The sequence below is a fragment of the Colius striatus genome, chromosome 6, assembly GCF_028858725.1.
Source record: "Colius striatus isolate bColStr4 chromosome 6, bColStr4.1.hap1, whole genome shotgun sequence".
Taxonomy (NCBI): domain Eukaryota; kingdom Metazoa; phylum Chordata; class Aves; order Coliiformes; family Coliidae; genus Colius; species Colius striatus.
Window position 1 is genome coordinate 26,782,229 of NC_084764.1, and position 18,120 is coordinate 26,800,348.

Genomic DNA, 18,120 nt, shown 5'->3' on the forward strand with positions numbered 1-18,120 from the left:
TTGAGTTGGAAAGAATATAGTTCATCTTTTTGACAATGAAGAGTGGAAATCTTTGATTTGTATTCAGTTAGCAAATGTGGCAGGGTTAAGTGCAGGTTCCATTTGTGTGTCAATATAATGACAGAAAAGTGGCTTTTTCAAGTAAACCACAGGTAAATCTCAGAAAGTAATGCAGTATACCCAATCCTCAACTGCTAACAGTGTTAAGAAGACTCAGAGGATCAATTTAGAGCAAGAGTTTTCAGGCCAAATATGTTTCTAGATAAACATCACTGAAGTCAAAGGAATGGTGCCAGGATTAAACAATGCCCTTCCTTTCTAGTTAGCAGTGGAACTCAGTCCACACAAATAACAAAAGAAGATCCCAGTTCTCTTGTAGCAGTTTGGTATCTCCACCAAATGAGATAGAGTTTTAACTCAGTTGTAATGGTTAGAAAATTACAAATCCTCAAAAACCAATCTGGTTTTAGTGTGCATCAAGAATAATTTAGAGCTTCTTACTGGCCATCTGTCCTGAAATACTTAAAGGAGAATGGGTTGTAGGGTTTGAGCCCCCTTCCTTTTCCCTGATGTCCTCCCAGAAGGCTTGTCCTCTAGTAAGGATTACATGTAAGGAGTTTTCATTGCTGATTGTTGCATGCAGTGGATGTTACAAAATAAAAAACAAACAAACAAACAACAACAAAAAAAAGGAAACAACAAAAAAAGCCAGACTAATGAAGTCCTGTATCTTGCATGTCTACAAAATTATCCAAAAAAATTGGGAGATGCTTGGTGCTTCAGAGAAGACACCTGACAGAGCTCCCTCTCTGTTGATATGATCAAGATTGACACATAGCTGGGGTCTTTTATTTCATGCATTAATTTTTTTCTTTTCTTTCCTAAATGCAGCTATTGCTATTAGCCTTTCTCACAAAACCAATAAAGCCTCTTTTGTGCTTCCTTCCTATTTGAGATGATTATGTTGTTGAAGTGTTTGCTAGAAAATAGGGCAAGGCTTTCACATTCCCTGTTCTTCTAAAACCACCTACCCAGATTCACAAAGAAAGAAATGTAGCCTGAAGGCTGGGGGAAGTACACGCATCCAATACCACCTTGAAGGTTGCAGAGCTATTAACCACTGACTGTGGCCAATGGCATCCTGGGATGCATCAAGAAGAGTGTAGCCAGCAGGCTGGGGGAGTTTCTCCTCCCCTTCTACTCTGCCCTAATGAGACCTCATCTGGAGTAAAAAATGTGTACCATTTTGGGCTTCCCAGCTCAAGAGGGACAAGGAACTTCTGGAAAGAGTCCAGCACAGGACCACCAAGATGATAAGGGCACTAGGGCATCTTCCTTATGAGAAAAGGCTGTGGGAACTGGAGCCGTTTAGTCTGGAGAAGAGGAGACTGAGGGGAGATCTTATTAACATTTACAAATATCTAAATAGTGAGTGTAAGGAGGTTGGTGCATCCCTTTTTTCTATTGTATCTAGCAACAGGACAAGGGGTAATAGGATGAAGCTGGAACACAAAAAGTTCCATTTAAACATGAGGAAAAACTATTTCACTATTAAGGTGAGGGAGCCCTGGCACAGGCTGCCCAGGGAGATTATGGAGTCTCCTTCCTTGGAGATTTTCAAGACCTGCCTGGACACGTTCCTATGTGGCCTGATCTAGGTGAACCTGCTTCTGCAGGGGGGTTGGACTAGATCATCTCTAAAGGTCCCTTCCAACCCCTGCCATTCTGTGATTCTGTGATACTGAATCCACTACCTTATAGTGGCATCTTTGTGTTTCACGTGAATTGTTAAGTACATTTTTTAAAAAATGCTGTAAGATCAAAATAGCTTTGCCTGAAGAATTAATATAAAAATATTTTTCTCCTGTTCCACTGTAGTAGTTATGGCAGACAAAACTGGGGTTCTATCAGAAAACATCTGTATGAAACTGATAAACTAACTTAATCTATGACAAATTAACGTCACATTTAGAGTATGGCCAGGCTCTGTCTTTCAGGCACCCTTTATTTGCACTATCAACAAATTAGAACAAACTCCAGAATAAAACATGCCCAACAAACCTTCATTTGCTCCCACGTAGCACATGCTTCAATGTCAAGAAGAGTTCTTATTAGAAGGACGGCAATGTTATCTCCTGTGATGATAATTCTTCTTCTTGGTCTCTTGAGATAATGCTGCTGAAAGTTTGGCAGGGAGATTAAGACCAGCCTCTTTAGCAATAGCCATGACTGCACTGAGTAAATACTGTAGAATAAAAAAGATTATAATGGTGTGTCTTTTTAAAGATAATAGTAGAGCCCACTAGTTACTTGTTCAAACTGGTTATACTCTGCATGTAATTCCAATTTGAGAAACCCATGTATTTCATTGTGAGGAAAAGATATAAATAAATAAACAAATATAATAAAGCCATTTTTTAACTGGACCTAATTTTTTAGAGATTGAACCTTTTCCACTGAAACTAAATTTTGTTGCTGTTTTATAAAATTGTCTCTTCAGATAAAAATCTGAAGTTTAGACTTATAGATTGTAAGTATATTTCTTCTTTATCTTATTTTGTCATCTTTCCTGCTTTTTTTTTTTTCTTTAAAGGAAAAGGGAAGATAAAAATAAAGACCAAATAGAAGGCTATTTCCAGAAATTAAAAGTTTTCTAACAAAGTTAGTTAAATTAAACCACTGTATATTTTTATTAATTTTTATTCTATTTTTTTAATAAAATACCTGAGACGTTTAAAATAATGTGTTTCCTTTGAAATCATTGATATCTTTCCTTCAAAGCAAAGCTGAAATGTTGAACCAGCTCTTGTGGTCCCTGAAGTATTCTGGCCATTCATTCATGGTCTCCTTTCATAAACTGGGGCAGTTCTTGGTTAGTGCATGAGGCTTGATTGCGAGAAACTGTGCAAACCGTTATGAAACTTTCAGAGCCCTGGTGTAAGAATTTGCTATTTATTCAGACTGTCATTTGTACCCATCTATTTAAGGAGACTGTAATTATGTTAACTTGAGTCTCAGTGTGAAAAAAGACTATCATGATACAGAACTACAATCTGCTTCTTTTATCCAGACTTACAGCTATAGTTTAAGTTGTCTCTGCGTGTGGGCTGCGTTTACTTTAATATCCTGGAGCTTCTTTCACTTATGTCATATACTGCATTCTTCTTTGGTACAGTAGCATGACAGATGTTTGGTAGATCAGCATAAACTTTTTCATGTTTCTCATTCCTAAAAAACTATATTCATTTTCTGAAGGACAGTCTTCAGTTATTAAGATTGTAATGAGGTACAAAGCAATTTGAGGATACTGATATTTATTCAGAGGAGCAGTGAGATTCCACAGGGGTGAACAGGAATGTTGTAAAAAGCAGACAAATCCTATTTCATTTTATTTTCTCCTTTTTCTATATTTTTTTTTCCTACTTTAATATGAGAAAACCTAGACTACGAGATAGCTACAAACACAGAGAATCCATGTCAGCATTCCTTGAAGTGCTCCCATATCTGTATGCCTACTGCCTGATTTGCTTTGGTGTAGTTTTACTCATACTGAAGCCTGACAAGACTGTGTCACTCTCATTGTACACCAATTTACAAAATAATCTTTTGGATCCTGAAGATAGTGTGTTGTCCTTAGGCACATTTATTTGTCTGAAAGTCAGCAATTTAAGATATAAATGGTTCTGTTTTCACTATTATATAATTCCTGTGTATTTATTTTAAAACTGACAGCATTAAAGTTCATACTGGTAATAGGTCTTTAAAAAGTTCTTCATGAATGTGGCCTATTCATAGCATAGCTACAGCAGAAACATGAACAGGATGTGGCTGCTAACTCTTCGTGCTGTCATGCATAGACATTGTGAGGCCTATCAGTTAAGTTGAGAAAGCAGATAATTTTTCATGATTTATTAAATGTTTGCTTCTCAAGAGGGTCAAAACTAAAACTAGCTTCTCCCCTTTTGATGTAAGCATTCAGAAAAAATGTCACAAAGTGTTTGGTGAAATAATTCTGAGATTTCACTAGATTCAGAGAATCCCCTTCCTGTTACTGCATAGCTTGGGTCCTCTTCATTTAAGAGGATGAAAGATGCCAAGTGGAATGAAACAGGGAATCTACTGGGAGAAGAAACAAGTCCAGGCTCTGATATGGCAAGAAAGAGAACCATGTGCAAAGAAAGGTTATCTAGTATTAGTGTTAAAATTGTTCAAGAAAAGAAGAAACACTAATAAACTTTTAGACTTAAGGTAATGTAAGTCACGGCTAGTTCAAAAGATTAAGACCACTTCAGTGGCAGTAGCAGCCAGGTGTCTCTTTCATATACAGGATATCCTGTTATTCTCTAAGGCCTGGGATGCTATACTCCCATGTGCATTACTGTTGAAGCTGTAGTGAAAGTCTTGCTCTAGAGACAGCTGCTAATCTCTCTCATCTTATGCTTCTTTTTGTCCCACCAACCAAAGTACCCAGGAGACCACTTTCCAAAGCACTTGGTTTTCCAGGCTGTGGTAAGGTTTTCAAGGAAGAAGTAGTATTTTTTTATATTTTAAGCAGAAATTTTGTATTTTTTAAGCAGAAGTTTTATGAGACTTTCACCTGGGCCAGCCTCACCAACTAACTGGCTGCTACCTGAGTGCATCTGCTGGAGTGGCTATTGGCTTTAGCCTCATTCAAACTAAGACTTCTTGCTTGTTTCCTTTACAGACAAGTAGCAGGAATGAAGATGAGATCCCAGAGATCTGGGTAAGGTGTAGAGGTGCAAAACTAGGAAGATGGTCAACAACTCAATTTGTCAGACTGGTTTCCTAGTCACCATGCTGCTTTGGTTTTAATTCCTTTTATCAGTAGTCTGCTATATGTGCCTTCAAAGCCCGAACTCCCATGCCATATGTTGCCAATAGCTGGCCACAGATATCCATCACTCTTATCTCTTCTTCAGTTTATATTTCACATCATCAACCTGTTACAATTTAATTGACTCTCCCAATCAGCTAATCAGATGGGTAGATTGTGCAGGAAGGAGAAAGGCTGGGGAGTTGGGGCTATAGTCATATCATTGCAAAAACATGAGATAAGACACATAACAATATAGCAGCTCTTTAAAATTTGATTTCTAAAGGCTATGATATTATGTGCTGAACATACAGTATCAAGCTAAATCATTTTTCGGATTTGGGTCCTCTGTAGATCTTTCTCTTGAATACAAATGTCAAGGTTTGACCTATTAATTTCAACAGCATACTAACAAAATAATTCATTAGGAGAGAAATTCTGTTCTTGTACTTGGGTAATGTTTAGTGAGTGTTGCCAAATCATGGAGTGCTAGACAGTAGCAAGATTTTTTTTCCTTCCAGTATGTAATCACAAACAGTATAGTATAAATCACAACAGTCCTGTAGCTCTAAATACCATTGGCTATTTCAGTTTCCTCACAAAAACTCTGCCCTGATCAAGAAATAGATATCTTAAGGCTGTTTCTGTACTGATCTTGCCTGACATGCCCTGAGCTGCTTTACCTCAGTGCTCCTAATGGTAGCTACAAGGATTTTCCAATAGAGGATTATCTGCAAAGGTGGTCTTTTGTCTCTTCTTGAAGGCCTTATGAAACATAGCTTCTTCCCACAGAAGCTAAGGTGAATGAGTGAGTGGCCATCCAGAAAGGGAAGCTGAGTCAAGGAGTGCATCCTCATCCTTAGTGCACTTCTGTTTCTCTCCTATGTGTTTGAAAGTGTTAGAGAATCTAGAAGACCTTATCATCTAATGGCAGCCGAGGCTGCAATAGGATTAGGCTTTCAGCACAATCCTAAGAAAACAGTTTTCTTTAATATATTGTTTATCCTTTCATATATCTTTTTTTTTCCCTAGAAGATACAGAGGAGAAGATATCAGAAAGAAGTGCTTTCTGAAGCTGAAATTGGGACATTAATCTTCTTCTTACTCTTTATTCCTTCCCACACCTACTATGCTAAAAAACTAGTCCTGAAAATACTTAAGCTTTCTGTATGTCATCCATTCCCAATCATAAAGTTTCACTTTGACATCAGGAATTCTGATCTAATTAATGAAATGCACACTTGGTAAGGGTGTCGGACTGATAGCACTTTGCCAAGTAGCTTTACAGTAAGCACATTCCACAACATAAAAAATATGCAAATAGCCAAGTCAACTTTTTCCCAGCAGCCCATCTTCCTTCAGCAGAATTCTTTTCTTTGTAGAAAAATACAGCCTCAGTGTAGGGTGTAGTTTCCAACAAAGTCCAGATGCAGCCTTTTCGCTTTTGATGGAGATGAATGTAAAAATGCCTTTGGGATTGCGTGGGGCTGAGTGTCACTCTGGGGAGAGGTGCTCAGATTGGAGGGCCTAGAAACAGGCACCACAACATACTAGACAGATAATCTCCCAAGAGTGCATCATGGAAAAATATGCATTGAGCTAAAGACTGTTAAGAGAAATTGGAGGATTGTATGTGACTTTATTTAGTAGTTAGTGAATCCTATGTGTGTGCAAAGCATGAATATTTCAAATGTTCTTTGGCAGAAAGTCGATGTAGTGCAAATGATGAGGTAATGCAAAGGGCTTTTTAATTATTTGCTCTATTCCTGTTACTTCTCCTGATTCCTGAAAAATTTTGGCAAGTAATTTCTCCTTATTTTTGCTTTCCAACGTGCAAATGGTACTAGTGGCCTCCTTTGTGAGCTGTGTGTTCAAAAGCACCATGTGCTTCTCTTCTCTTTTTTCATCACTGTTTAACATTCCAGTGTTCCTTACCAAGTAGTGCTCTGTCATATAAAGTTATTAAAACCTGGGGAGAAGTAAATTATTTTTTTATAATTAGGATATTTTCATTAGAAATACAAGTTTCCTATACTAAAATATTTGTGTATTGTTCGTGTTCATGTATATTGCAATCTGTATTTTCCTCTCCCATTCAAAATCTTAGGGAATCTCTTTGATTCAGAATTGGACAAACCTTCTACTGGACTCCAACCACATCTCAGAAGCCACATTATTTATTTTTAAAAATATCTATAGTTTAAAAATAACAAGCTTTAAAAAGATAGAAATATGCTGTTATTGAATCCAGCCACTGGTTGTGTTTACATACACTATTTTCCTCATTATCTTGTTTGATTGGACCGTATTGAACCTTAGCTCAAACCTCTTGCTTGTTTGGTAAAGAAGACTAACTACTTTGTTTACAATATTCTTATGGTGGCATACAGTTCATAAAATCTGTGTGTAGATTTCAGAAGTAAAATAGAACATAGACCCTGGATACACTGAATTATTTTAGAATTCCTTTAAAAAAACCACACTGAAAAAGGAAAATAGAGTATTATATAGAGCCTAGTCATATAATTCTTTTGAGCACATATTCTTGGAAGACTCTGAAACCATATAATGCTGTTTATAATTAAGGGTAGGAGGCAGTTTGCAAACAAATGTACTCTATGCAAAACCAAGTTTAAATGGATTAATTTTGTCCAAAGCCTCTTCAGCACTTGCACTTCTATATCTACTGCACTTGGGTTAATTGGATGGTGGCAAGTTGATATTTGTGATCACTTTTCCTGTCAGACAGCACTCTCCTTTCTTAATGCCATCTTCTTGACAAGTGCTCACTTTACTGCAGGTTATGGGTTGAGACAGCCAGCCCTGATTGCTATTACAGAATGATATATGTTGTACCTTCAGCCCACAGACATCTCACAATTGTACCAATGTTCTTGATAAGAAAGCCTAGTAGTTAAGGTATGTAGTTTATTCCACACTGCCTGTAAGTATCAGATCTTTGATGCCTTATTTTGTGTAACTGCCACTTTAGCTTCTGTCAGTGTAAATTGTTGGCAATGTTACCCAGTGGATTAAAACTCCAAGGGAGACATTGTGAGATGAATGAAGATATTTTCTCCTGGAAGATATCTACTTTTGAGAAAGTTGCTTGTTCTTGTGCCCTTCTAAAATCTGGCTTGCTACTGCAGTCATTTCTTTATTGAGTGGATGTGACATTTTAGCAGCTGGTCACATTTTTGTCTGAAAAGTGAGTTACATGGCAACACTTAGAAACAGAAATGTAAAAGCCTGCTTTTAATTAGCCAACTTCTGTAATGCAGCAGGAGTGCAGCAGCTTGGGGATGCGTTGAGTTTAAAATGCAGCACACTATGCATTGAATTAGTCCTTTAGAAAAACAGATGCCAATGTCAACATCAGAATGGTTCATCTGTCTGCTCTAGTCCAGAATCATATCTACAAGGTATAATTTCACAGAAATTTCCAGGATATACTATTAATATTCTCAAAAAGCGACATCAGAATGTTAAATCCTAATTGTAGTTCAAGTTCACACCTGCAGACAGAATGAGGTTTTGTGATGTATATTCTAACTTGGAGGAAGAAATTAGACATCTGAATAATGTATTTGGTAGTGAACCAATGCACACGTATCACTTGCCTAATTTGTTTTGCATTCTCTTTCCCTAGGAAATGCCCCTTTTCATCATGGTGCTAAGCTCTGTTTCTTTATTTGCGTTATGATATCCCTACATGAGAGGGATTAACAGCCTCATGGCTGGAGCTTCACTAGCTGTGTAACAATTGTTTTCCATGAATTGTGTAGCCTAAACACATCTGCATGTTTTGCTTGTAACATTTTACCACCTAGTACTTGACCGACAGTATACTGGTGCTTTCCTAGGTCATGGGAGGAAAACATTTAATTGGGCACACTGTCCTAGGCAGGGAGAAACACAGGGGCAAGCCTCTCATTTAAGACTGACGAATGTCACTGATTCATAGGCTTTGCTCAGTGGGTGTCAGATTTAAGTAAGAGCAACTAGATGTGCCGCAGTGTTCACCAGATTTTGAGGAAATGAGTTGAGGGTGAGCTTAGTAGAAGCCTGGTCGCATTAATGATGGTACTGTAGATCAGGATACTCTGCTTGATATTATTTTTACTGCAACAACATCTGGAGACCCCACTGGATACCAGGGCTCCACTGTGGTAGATAATATACAAATATACTCTTTGATAATATATAAAATAGATTGTTCAAGGTAATACCTGTTTTAAGGAGAGAGGCAGTATAAGCAGAAAAGAGATCTTTTCTGTTTTTCAACCATGTTCTCTAACTAGGCTCAATTACCTCTATGAGTTAAAATTTTAAAGATCTCAAACTGTACTGATAGTATCACCTTAGTCAAAATATGGAAACTTCTGCTGCCAAATTAATTCCAAAGTATAATACTGTTGGTATTGTATTTTAATGTTACCTAAAAAGGTGCAATGGTACTCTTATCAGGAACAGGGTATCTGGCAGCTCCTCTATCTCATAATGCTCTTCTTTGGCCAAAATATCTGGTGTGATGTGGTCTTTGAAATTAAAACTTAATGTGCTTGTGTAATTTCTGAAAATGAAAGTTAAAAATTTTCTAGCCTATGTTTGAAGAAAAATGCTAATAAACTGAAGGAGTTTTGGGGCCATGGATTTGAAAAGGATTTGAAAACCTGCTTTCAAATGAGTGCTGAGTAGTTTTCCCTTATGCTCTCTAAAGCTGGAGGCAGAACTTGCAGTCATTGAAAGATGAAGCTAGAACCTTAAGTCGTCTGCTCTATAACTTTCTTGCTCAGAGGCAGAACTAAATACAACTCCCTGGCTGTGGCAGATGCTTACCTAAACTATCCTTTCTAAACCTTTAGATTCTCTTTAACCTGTACCAGTGCCAGTGTTTCACCACTTCATAAAATGAATAAGAATTGACAAGAACCTTCAAGAAAATTTTTGCTTGATTGCAGCCTTACAATTAATTTATAGAAGTATGGTGCTAGATAGTTTCTCAATACAGGAAGTAAAAGTAGTGAGCTAAAGTAAAGAGTTCTGTTATGTGTCAAAAGATACTTTCTTTGCTTAAATTTTATTACCTAATGATTTTACTATATATTTGTATTTCTCTGAGTTATGAAAAATTGTGCTGAGTGATCCCTATTTTAAGGGTTTTATATACACAGTTTCAAGTGTGGTACTTTTTGAAATCTTTTATATCTCCTCTTTTTCTTTTTGAGGTAGCCTGTTACAGATCTCTCTACTGTGCTCAAGAATTAAAGTTGAAGGTGCATTATTAATTTGTAACGAAGATTTTCCCTATGTATAGTGTCCCTTCTCATTTGAATTCTTGACTTTCCACTTGCCTTTTTGACCACATTTGACACTGGGCCAGTCTCATCAAAGATGTAATTGCAATGACTTCAAGGCTTCTTTCCTCAGCTGTAAATGTTTAAATCACAAATTATTTTTGTTCTAAAATATATCCTACAGTTCAACAAAGAATCAATTCAGACAATATATGTGTCCTGTTTAAAAATTTTAGAGAAGACTAGATTATAGCAGTTGTCTCTTTTAGCTCTATAAATTATGCATCTGTGAGAATTGCTTCTTTTAAAAACCATGGCCCCTGAGGGTAATAATTTCTATTTATTTTGTCCTCTGTATGTATTCTTCTCTCTGATAAATAGGTTTGTAACTGGCATTTAGTAGATCTGGTTCAGCATCTTAAAGAAGCAGTAAGAAGTATATAACAAAAAGTGACCTACTGCTTCTTATAATAACCCTCAAAAGTCAGCTGAAATTATCTGGCCTATGTACTTTATTTCATCCTAACATTTTTGTTTTGTTTTGAGAAAGCTCTAAAGTGTTGGAACCTGATTAAAAGTTTTCAAGTCAAGGGAGCTTCAGCTCCTGACATTTTTTTGACAATATTTGCTGCTTTTGTTGATTATTATATTTGCCAGGCTGTCTGTACTGGTTCTTGACCATGACTTTCCTAACATCATTATTTGGGTAAAGGAAGACTTCATCCAGTAAGCTCTTTTTTTTACCTAACTCTGTAGAGTTTTGTATATACTAAATTCTGATTTCAGACTTACCTCCCAGTGGTATTAAAAATAGCATTAAATATGGCCAGAGTAGAGTAGAAGTAACTGCCTTATACACTGTGCTGAATACAGGTTCTAATATTTCCTCTTCTTAAATCCATTGGTATAAACATACTGGAAAGTCCTGTCCAGCCATGCATTTAGTTCTAGTTCAGAAGGGTTCTCTAAGCACGGTGCTGATTTTTACTGCCTTTCTAATCCATAAAGAACTTTGTGAGTTTCTATTTACAGTGCAAGTTCATATAAAGAGATTTGATGTTACAATAATGTCTTGATGATGTAGTGATTGTTCTCTGTAGATTATACATCTATACCTTCAGTTGCCCTGAGTACCTCACTACATTCAGCACTGTTGTGCAAAGTCCCCCAGACCACAGAAAATGAACAATCTGACAGCTGGACTATCATCAATCAAGTTTGAGGCAAAGTCAAAATAGAAAACAATCAGACAAGCAAACAAACAAAAACAAAACAAAAAAAGAAATCAACCAAAGAAAGACTTAAAGAATATAGTGGGGAAAAAAAAATCCAAAGAAGGAAAAATAAAAGTCCAATCTCTTTTCAAAAACATAGACTGCAGGTCTGAGGAGCCTAAGTAGAGGGAAGTCATTCCAGGAAGAGCAGTGCTTACGGTAATAAGAAAACAAAGCTATTTTCCTGAATTTAGAGGGTAGCAGAGTTGAAGTGCGTGTGGCATGTGTGGAAAAAACAAAGTAGTTTACAAAATCTTCCTACAGTGCAAAATGGTTTGTTTTATCACTGAAAGCACATGTATCACTTTCAAATGAGAGCAGCAAAATCAGCAATGATTCTCAAAAAACAGTAACCCAGATTACTGTCTGCCAGGTTTAGGCTGATGTCTAGTCATGTTGGAACCAGCCAGGGCAGGAGGAGGAGGCATTTTGCACAGTAGTAACTATTAGAAAATGATAAGGTAAAATGAGTGTGACAAAACACAGTTATCCTGGGATTCTGGTCAGATTTCAGTTATGCTTTATAAATGTTTTTTTCTTTTCATTTGCATTTAGTTTCAGGAAAAGAAACAAAACAACATAAAGATACTGGAATAAAGTGTGCTTCCTTGTGCATCAGTAGGAATTGAGTTTCTTCAGCAGAATTCCTATTGATTCATATTGATGCAACTAAGAGTAGGATTTGTCCTATTGCCTGGTGTTCTTGCTCTTGGTTTTTGAAATTAAATGCTTTCAGCACACAGGAGACCACTATGTACTTTCAGTCAGGATGATTTGAATTTTACATTAAGAAAAAGAAAACTCAAAGGTAAAGCCCTTTTCAGAGCGTATAGTGCATGTGGCTGCATGTGGTTTGTATGTGTCCTCTCTAACACACTGCAACTGCTCATCTTACAAAATCATTGCCACTCCCATTTGACTGATCTTCCACCTTGTCTGCTAAAGACAGAAGCCTTCAAAGTATAAAGGCACAGTATGGTGAAAACAAAGGCCTGGCAATTTGCATGCAGACAGGCTCTAGTTCTCCTTGGGTGGAGGGAAACAAAAGAAAAAAACATACCTGCAAAAATGTCAGAAATGTTCCTGACACCGCTTAGGAAAGGAATGGGTTTTGGAGGAGTTGAAAGTAGAAGCTGAGAAAACCTTAGGACCCATCTCACTTGGATTGTAGTTGCTCTCAAGAGTAAAAAAGTTTGGCTACTCAGGATATCACCAGTGTTTAAGTAAAATATATCTGAATTTACAGGGCCTGTAGAGCTTGGGAGGGTAAGTGACTAACACTCCTTTCTCACAGATGAAGATTCTGTTGCACAGAAAGGTAAAAGAAAGTTGCCCAAAGTGAAATAACGCTTAAGGACAAGCAGATCTCCTGATTCAGGCTGTAAGTTAGCCCTTCTATCATTTAATAATGTTCCAAATGTTGTGGTAACAGTGTCTGTAGAAGGACATGCTGTAGAATAGAGAGGTCATAGGTGAAGCCTTGTACATTCTTTTTAATACTTTGTGCTTTTTTTGTTCGTATATTTTTTCTACAACCATTGAATTATATGATCATAATTATTTGCCTGAAGTCATAGAGTCCAGAAGAACTGTGAGGAGATGATAATGTGGCTTTCGAGGGCAGCAATTTTATGGGACAAATCAGCAAAAAATAATTTCTTCAAGAACTTTGAAAATCCTTTTTGGCACAGTAGCCTTAAGTAGAGAGAGGAAGAAGTAAAATACAGATTGAATGCAGAGTTCACTTCATTATTAATAAATAAAACCTTTCGCAGTGTTCCAAGACATAGTGCCAGCTCTTAATGTCACTTAGAGGTTTCAAAAGCATTAATTAATGGTCACCTTTTCATGTAAACTGTTCAGGGCCACCCAGTGAATACCAGTGCAGAGAAGAAAAAAATGTACACACTGTGTTAAAATTTTCTTGAGCGCTTTTGTGTGGCTCTTTATTCAGCTTTTCCCTTGCTGTTTGGTTAGGATTTTTTGTCCCTAACAATGCTACATATAGTAGCTCAAAGGTAAATCTTTTTTTGTCCAATACCTCTCTAGTTAATGCCTGTGTTTGGTAACATGGAAAGAAAATCTTGTAGCTGAATATATGGGGAAAGGAGTAAAAGGTCACATCCATCATGAAGTGTTAAAGTTTAACAGTAAAGCTTGTCTTTCAGATTTAGAAGGAAGATAGGTTTTGGTAAGAGCTTCTTTTAATGAGGGATTGTAGTGCAGGAAGATGGAATTAAAGGGATCTTGAAAATAAATCCTGGATTCATCCTTGTGTCCATGGTCACTATTCTTTGCTGTAGGCTTTTCTTTGTGTTTTGCTTTACTATTTTTTCTGATAGGAATGCATAAACTAATTGCTGCTTTTCTTTCATAGTATCTGGTCCCCTGGAGATATAAAATATCATGAATAAACTATATCTTGAAGTCTGTATGTGCAGTTTGGCTTCAATAGCCCTGTTTTCAATGTATTGCATATTGTGTCATATTCTGTCTTATCCTGGTAAGTGGACCAGAACCATTTCCATTACGAGCTCCTACTCAATCCACAGAGGGGCATCAAAATCTGGCATAAAGTTATGCTTCTGCAAAACTTGTGTTAAAGAGTCACATGGAATGCTGCCCAAGGGGTATCTGAAGAGAGCTGGAATAGGCCTTCAGTCAGGCCCATAATTTTTTTTGACAGCTTTTTCATTTATTTATTGCAACAAAGTGTTACACTGCTTTGAGAGGACTCTGGGAGGGCAGTGGCAATCTTTGGGATGGGGAGGGCAGTAGTTTGCTTATTTCTCTCTTCTCTCTAACAGATTAAAGGACACTGGTGGTCTGTAGTCCTCTGTTTCCAGAATCTTATCTATTTCCCAGTTTTCCCTCTTATCCATTGAGTCTCACTAGCCCTTTAAATAGGGGGTTTTTTTCCTTCTAGACCAGGAAAAGGTGAAAGGTGCATTCTCCTTTTCCTCAAAGCAGAGATCAGAAATATTTTCTTGTTCTACAAAGGAAGATTAGCTAAACTTCCTACCTTCTCCTTCCACACTTGCAAGTTTTTATCTCTGTCTCATTAAGCCTGTAGGGGTTGAAGGTGTGCAACTTTCATTCTCCTGAATACCTCTTAATTCCCTCCTCTTCTATGATGGTGATGATCTGTTCCATCAGATAAAACACAGTGCTTTATCTTACCTGCTCACCTTGCTTACATGCCTTCACCAAGGTGGACCCTTCTCAGAGTGGCCGGTTTGTACAAGAAGATTGATGTGTTGATGGCAATTGAAAAGCTGTATGACATGTTGTCCAGGAAGTTGATTGTAAGGCAGAACCTTGCAAAATCATGTGGACACAGTAGCCTGGTTATGTGGTCAGTAAAAATTCTTTGAGTCTATGAGCAAAAATTAATCACTTGTTCTTTGCTACTTGCTATGCAGATGAAGAAAATTATATGGTTTCTGTCAAAAGATTCACTAAAATAGTGTTGGAAGATCACTTTGTATATGTGGGAAAGAAGTGGTAAAGTTGTGCCAGCAATGGTCTTACCTGAAATAAGTCTCTGTTCACTGAAAACTCACTTATTTTGATGGTAGATTAAGAGAAGAAGGGCTGATAATTTTTAAATGGTATCTGAGTTCATGTATCTGCGGGGAGCAGCAATCCACTCACCCTATGTTCCGGTGTAAAAAGATCGATATCTTGAAGAGAACTCCATCTAAAGCATAGCAGTGTGAATGTACACTATTGCTATCCAGCATACATTTAGTGAAGTCTAAAATCTACCATTTTGACAATAAATTAGCCAGGGTGCTTACTGTTGCATGACTAAGCTTCAAGTTGTCAGATCACGGTCCAGATTTCTTAATGACCTCTTCAGCTACAGGACTGTTTGTTTTCCTTTCCTAATAACAGTGTTTTAGTCCAAGGATTAGACTATGATGTTAAGTAAAAAATCAGACCCCCCAAAAAAGAGAATATTGAAATATAAGGAACCTATGATGAATATTTTGGTGTAAGTAAACTTTGAAATGTAAGGTAAAGCAGGAATCAGGAAAGGCCTCTGTGAGAAACTGAAATACGTGAGGGTTTTAAAGAAAAGATCTGTTGATACCAGTCGATGAGAGTAAATCCAGGAGAGGAATCTGAAGAGGAGAGATTTCTTTCTTATTGCTGAGATTTGCTAACATGAATGTATTGAAGTCAATCAGGATATTACAGCCCTGAAGGATGGAGTCCTCTGCTCACTAAGCACATGTGTAACATAATAACAGTAAGAAGATTGTCTCTTGCCCCTTTAGTGTATGCCTCAGTTTTGTTTCAAATAGGCTGTATTTGAATATGTGATAGCTATCTACTCTGTGTTGTTTCCTCTTTGATTTTTCTATTGAGACAGTTTACAAAGCTATTAACAATTTTATAGTATGGACAGCTATCAAATGTGTTATGTCCCTAGATGACAGATTTTAGTTCTGCTTATCTGCACCAGATTTGAGTCCGTGCAGTACACCTAATATGCCTTCATAAACGATGACACCAGCATACTGTGCCCCTCGTTTTTGAGGGCCTGAAGATGCATTCCTGTTAATTGGGTATTGTACCGTGACAGAAATTTCTGGCACTGCTTATAACAGTAGTATTTAGCGTGGATATCTAAACTGAATACACTTGGGGGTGTATATGTTCCAACCTGAAGACATTGAATGCGGTCATTACTTGGGACTACTTGAGGGAAGGTGCAGGAGGAAGCGTTATGGCCTGCTCTTGTCTTTCAGTCTGTGACTGGTGGAAAGTTTTGAGAAAACACTGCTTTATTGGTAAGGTGACTAACTGCGTTTTCTCTGCTGGGTTCCATGGTTATTTGTTTTGGGATGGGGGCTGTTTGTTTCATGAACAGAATAACAGAGAAAACCTGTTGTTTTTGAAATACTGCCTGTGGCTGTATTTCAGATGGCAGCTGAACAAGAGACTACTAATCATGAGTAGAGGTGTTGCTCAAATAACTTTATCCACATCTCCTGGTTTTATTGCCTGATTGCTCACTTGTTTTCTCTGGTATTTTAGGGGAAAAAATGGGTCACTAGGTTCAAGTGACTGCTGTAGAGTGCAAAACACAATGTTTGTATTAAGGTAGAGCCGATGAACTGTGTCCTGACAAAGCTCAAAATTATGCTTCTATGTATTCTTGAGTGCCATCTACTGGCACAGTAACCCATTTATAGGCCAAGAACATTCACCTAATAGGCAGCAACTTACAAGCATTTGTTTATTTTTTCTTCTCGTTTAGGAGCAAGGCAAGATTGGTGTAGTCTTCAATATTGGAACAGTGGACATCTCTATTAAAGAAGAAAGCACACCTGTAAATGATGGCAAATACCATGTGGTACGCTTTACCAGGAATGGTGGCAATGCCACGCTTCAGGTTGACAGCTGGCCAGTGAATGAACACTACCCAACAGGTACGTACTTTTTTCTCTTTCCTTTTCTTTTTCAGTGCATCTAGACCCACAATCTAATGTTCAGTAATAATTGGTTGCTATATAAATCTTTGTTATTTTATCTTGACAATAAATCGACAAACCTGGTAGTACATATTCTGTCTTGTTGAAAAACAAAGTAATGGTCCTTTATGCTGGAAGAACAACCATGCCAACTGCATGGTATGATGCTCATAGGTCCTGCTATTTCAGAAGTCTCTAAAGGAATCTTCGTTCTGCAGAGGGTTACAAACTGATTCAGCAAAAAACTTGGGTTTGCTACTTGTGATATTTTCTAAATATTTGAGGGAGACAAGTTTTGAACAAACCTTACAAAAAGGAGAGGTAACTCTAGCCACACCCAAGATAATGTGTATATATAGAAACAGAGTTGAAGTGTAAGGAACGTGGAAGATTAAGATGAAAGCATTTGAACAGACATTATGTTTGCTCCATAAGTTTTTATCATCTGAATTTCCATCTTTTAGATTTGCAGATAAATTGTGTTGTGACATATCATATTGACACACAGTCTAGCCAAAACTGTCAACTCTTAGTTGACTTTAGGTTAAAATGCATGGAACAATTCAGTATCTCTTTGGAAATCATCACCCTAAATCCACCAGGAACATTGAATAACTGGCTATTGAGTCACATTTCCATGTTTTATCATAACACAAATCACAACCTCATGATACTGTATCTCACCATGCTAAAAGCTCAAATTTGCTCCAAGTGAAAAAGAGATTGCTGTATGTGATGCTGAAAGCACGTAAGATAGCTGAGGCTTGGTGATCAGGGTGGTTGCAAAAGGCAGGAGGAGTACATACAAAGAATTCTAATGTTAATGACACTCTTCTTATTTATGTGATGTTGTCTAAGATCAAGCTATGATCTTCATGTTAGTTTACAATATTATGTCTAAACAACTTCCAATTCTTCCCTTCAAGGTTATACATAAGTGGCCCTGTACAGAGGGAAGAATTATGTGATAAACATGAGGCAATTTGTTAGTTGTGTAGGAGTTCTCCACCAACCTCTTAACCTCAAATTATGAGAAATATTCTCATGTTTATGCAATGTTACACTAATAAATTACTCCAAGAGGATAATTTCATCTCTTCCACTCACTGAGAAGATGCACAAGAAATTTTTTCATGTGAGTGATCTGTTGTAGTGCTCTCTACCACATATTCAATGTGATGCTTTGATGATACATATTCAAAAGACTACATTTTAATATTTATCTGTATTTC

General features: G+C 37.2%; 1 protein-coding gene across 12 annotated transcripts in view; it reads left to right on the plus strand.

The window, feature by feature from the left end:
• The window catches only part of NRXN3 (neurexin 3), a 1,013,224-nt gene that overhangs the window by 852,673 nt on the left and 142,431 nt on the right, over window positions 1–18,120 (plus strand). For all 12 annotated transcript variants that reach the window (XM_061997781.1, XM_061997782.1, XM_061997788.1 and 9 more), the window contains one exon: window positions 16,675–16,846. In XM_061997781.1, the coding sequence (XP_061853765.1) occupies window positions 16,675–16,846 (172 nt within the window). The remainder of the gene's footprint in view (window positions 1–16,674; window positions 16,847–18,120) is intronic.